Source organism: Pinus tabuliformis, chromosome 6 (genome assembly GCF_031772625.1).
Source record: "Pinus tabuliformis cultivar Carrire ecotype Pingquan chromosome 6, CPIR1, whole genome shotgun sequence".
Taxonomy (NCBI): Eukaryota; Viridiplantae; Streptophyta; class Pinopsida; order Pinales; family Pinaceae; genus Pinus; species Pinus tabuliformis.
The window spans coordinates 68,100,824-68,105,410 of record NC_142292.1 but is presented as its reverse complement, the minus strand read 5'-3'; the positions used below and the strand labels follow the sequence as shown (position 1 = coordinate 68,105,410).

General features: G+C 38.3%; 1 protein-coding gene across 1 annotated transcript; it reads right to left on the bottom strand.

The window, feature by feature from the left end:
* Positions 1–728: 728 nt before the first annotated feature.
* LOC149257267 (putative disease resistance protein RGA3) lies at positions 729–4,091 on the bottom strand. Its single transcript, XM_089369494.1, has one exon. The coding sequence runs from the start codon at positions 3,913–3,915 to the stop codon at positions 871–873; it is 3,045 nt and encodes a 1,014-aa protein (XP_089225620.1). The 5' UTR covers positions 3,916–4,091; the 3' UTR covers positions 729–870.
* Positions 4,092–4,587: the final 496 nt, after the last annotated feature.

Sequence of the window (4,587 nt, the reverse complement as noted above, 5' to 3'; positions counted from 1 at the left end):
AAAAACAATTACTAATTAATATACACTTATCATTAGTTTTTATTCTCAATTAAAAAACTAATCCGCATTATTATTATTATAATTATGCTAATATTTATATGTTTATCACTGCATTACTTTTATTCGCAATAAAAAAAATCACTCCACATTATTATAATTTTGCTAGCATTTATAATAAGCCACGTTAAAAAAATCTTAGCCACTACCAATAAAATACATTTAAAAAGTCCAAAAACTATTTCCGAGTGAGAGTTGAAAGAAGCTCGATTTCTTAATTTAAATTGATGAGTGCATGTCGTCGTTTATTTATGCGTGTTTTTCTTATTTCGAAAATATTGTATTATAATTTTATTTGATTAACTTAATATATTAACATTTTAAGGTTATATCTCTTATATTTATTATAAGAAACAACCCGTTTAAATTTATTTTAATTTTTAATCTATTAAATATTACCAGATCAATTTTTTTCACTTTAAAAAAATTGTATTTCAAAAAATTTGATCTCTAGATAGATCTAGAGTCAAAATAAATCTTTAAATAAGTTATATTTAACATAAATATCATAAATTTTCATATAAAAATCCATAAAATTAATATTATTTTTATTTTTAAATATACCATAAATCAATACCATAAATTTTCAAAATAACCCTAATTTAACTAAAATAAATATATACCAATAAAATAAATACATTCAAATTTTATTTTATTTTCACTTACATCACAATAATTACATCACAGCATATCAATGATAAAAAAATTTACATCACAACAACATATCTGCGATAGTGAGGTAGAGAGCCTAAACTACAACATACATACAAATCAAACACTTCCCGGCCAAGACAAGAATGAGAATCACCAACATCAGCCTAAACTACAACATACATACAAATCAGATACTTCCCAGCCAAGACAAGAATGAGAATGACCAATATCAGGTTGAGGTTGAGGTTGTTCGGGTTCCAGTTCCGGCTCTAGCTCCGGCTCCGATTCCAATTCTGCTTTCGCTTCAGATTCCGATTCCGCTTCCCCATCAAATTCCAACGCTTCAAATTCCACATCATCCAATTCCAACGCTTCTATATCTGGTAAAGATGACGCCGGTTCTGCTGTTGCTATTGCTTTGATCTTAATTTTGCGCTCCAAAACTTTCCATGAGTTGACTTTCTCTAGTTCCACCAGCAAGCGTTGGTCCACATCTAGTTCCTCCAGATTAGCCAGTCGCTCTAATCCTAAGAGGGCAAATTTCAGTTGGTTGCAATTTCTGATCACCAGCTGCTTTAACTTGGGCAATGCTTTATCTTCTATGGATGGAAAGGATTTCAAACCCTTGAAATTTTCTATTTCGAGTTTTTTCAGTCGAGAAAATGCATTAGGTTGTCCCAATTCCCGTGGAATCTCTTCACAGCTTTCATTGTTTGACAAGCGTAGCATTTTCAGGTTAGGAAGATTTTGGAGGGCTTTAAAATGATCTGCCCCAATGCTGTCATCTCCATCCAACACCACCACCCTGAGGTTTCGAAGCTGAGAAATCCAATAATCAGGTTCAGGCGGGGGCGGCAGAAGCCTACATTTACGTAACCAAAGGATTTCAAGATTTTCCATGTATTTCAGACACATGCCCTTTGGAATACTGCAGCACTGACCAGATGCAGATGAAGGAACATATTCCAAGGAGAGCGTCCTCATCTTTGTCAGGTCCCGCCATATTTTTAACTCGGGGAAATATGTTGATATTGATTCCTGGTTAAATGCTAATGATAAGTGTTGCAGGGCGGTCAAATTTTTGACATCCGTCAGTTGAAATGCATTGCCTGTGTTTTTCCTTTTCACTGCGAAGTCTCCCAACTTCAACGTCCTTAAAGAGCGGAGTTCTGATATCCCTGCAGGCAACCACTCCAACCTTTTGCACCCCTTGGCATTGATATGTAGCATATATTTATGGTCACCTATCCCTGAATGCAACTTTTCTAGATTCTCGCACTGACTAACATCCAGAAACTGGAGGTTTCGGAGACCACTCAGGGATCTAGGAAGCTTCTGTATCTTTGTTTTGGACAAATTCAGGAACTTTAAGCCCTTTAAATCCCCAATAGATTTGGGTAATGACCCTATAGCAGTTTCACTTAAATCTAAGACAGCCAGATATCTCAACTTGTTAAAAAAGGATTCAGAAATTGATGTGATACCTTCATTCTTCCGCAGCAATAAAGTGCGGAGCCTTGGACATTGGATGGCCATTTCCTCGTTGATTGTGCCCGATATTTTGTTCTGCGTCAATGAAATCCTGTGTGCGCCCCGGTACTCTTCCAATGGAGGTAATTCTACCAACTCTTTTGCAGGCATTAACAAGCATTTAGCTTCCTCATGAGACTCGGAAAGAGCTAAGCGGTGCATCAAATCTTCCATTTCATACCTTACCCGCCCATCCCAACGGACCGGTGATTTTTGTATCATGCACTGATTAACCAGTTCTTCTATGTAAGAGGATGCTACATCGTATGCATCAACTCCAGAAGAAGTTACAGAAACAAATTCTTGAGCAATCCATGGATAGACTAGATATTCAGATCTTATTGGAGTATTTGGAGGAAATGATGCAAAATAAAGAAAACAAGGCTTTAGATTATCAGGCAAAGCCTGGTAACTTAACCTCAGAGTGGGCATAATCTGCTGGTTTATGATGCCTGCTTCATCTAGACGAGATAACTGCGCTTCCCAGGTATACCGATACTTCTTTACCGGAGCCATGGACTTTCCTATTGCCTTGATGGCCAAAGGTAGCCTCGAACATTTCTCTAGAATACGTTTGGTATCGACACCTTGCAGCTGGCTCGGAAGTTTTCTGTCCATGCCCTCCTTGGTCCGGAAAGCGTGAATGCAGAACAACTCAAGGCTGTTTTCTTCAGATAAATACTTCATCCAGTGGGTATAATAAGCCCCCATGGCATCTGAAACTCCCTTATCACGTGTGGTCACCACGATCTTATTTTTTTTATTACGATTTCCCCCGCTTGTGCCAAGGGCCAAGCCAATCTGTTCCAAGATATCTTTTTGCCACACGTCATCCAGAACAAATAGACAACATTTCCCTTGTAGATTTCTATGAAGTCGGTATCTAAGCCCCTCCGTGCTTAGCTCCGTCAGCTTGCTGTCGGGATCATCTTCTATCTGTCTATCCATCTCGAGGAGCAGCTTTTTAATGTCAAACATCTGCGTTACTGGGATCCAAACCAGATGGTCAAAACGTTTCTCTGCGCCCTTTTGTTCTTGTATTTTCAAAATATTTTGGAAGACATGTTGGACCAGAAGAGTTTTGCCTATCCCTGCCATGCCTACAACGGCAATGACTCGTGGGCCCTCTTCATCTTCGTCTGCCTGCATTACCTCTTGTGTGATGATATCGATGTTCTTTTCCATGCCCACAATTTGATAATCAAGAGGAACTGGGCTCGATTTTTTCCTCAACTCTTTTAAAAATGCACCGTCATTAAGACGAGCATTCACATCCATAACGGACGCAAGATATCTGATATATTTCTCGCCAGTTGCATGTATGTCGCTGATTCTCTCTTTTAACTTCTTAATCTTACGGGCCATCCTATTGTTGAAACATGGATCACGGAAGAAAAATAATGCGTTCCTTTCACCCGCTTCCTCCTCGTATTTCTCCACGGTCTCCACAGCATCGATGAGAAAATCCTGAAGTTTTTGCAGCCAGTTGGTGACTGAATCAGAGTTCCTCTTGTCCTTGGCGTCGTTCAACAGGGATTTAATGGCAACAAGCTCGTCACATATGGATTGAAAATCCGCTTTGAAATTGACAGCCAACGACACCTCTTGCATCACCTTGTCTGCGAGCATGGCCGTCAGTTTATCAATAAGCGTGTTAGAAACAACGCCTGCCATGTTTTCTTTTGCTTCTTAGGTCCTCCTCCTCCTCCTGATCTCACCAAATCTAACTTTTCACGGATCTCTTCTTCTAACTATCAACAAGAATAGATCCACTGCAATTAACAAGAAGCTACTACGAGTGAAAACAAATAAATAGAAAGTTACCTGCACCGCTAAATGCAACTTCTTCACTCGTGATCACCAGCCCACTGATCTCTGCGATGCAGTTACGATGCCATCAAATAAATAATGAAACGTCTTGTTAAATTCTCCCGAATGGGAGACAAAATACGAAAATTATATTCGACCGCTAGTTCGGCCGAAGTACGAAAATTATATTCGAACGCTAATAGTTGAGGAGAACATGCACGAAAATTGTATTCGAAGCTAATAGTTTGGTGCAATTCGATATGGTGGAAAATTCGATAAGATTATTCGACACTGTTGGCACATTGAAGTGACTGGCGGCTCACTGAACTCATATATTTCAATATCAGGTAACTCCATCGATCTCTGAAATGATTTATTATCTCTGAAACAGATTCAGTAACTCCATTGATTTCTGCAATGTTTTATCATCTCAGGGAGATTTTTCCGAAATGTTTTATTTTTTTTAAATTATTACAAATTACAAATGGGTAATTCGTTAAAGTAATCTGAACAACTTAAAAACTTTAACAGCAACAA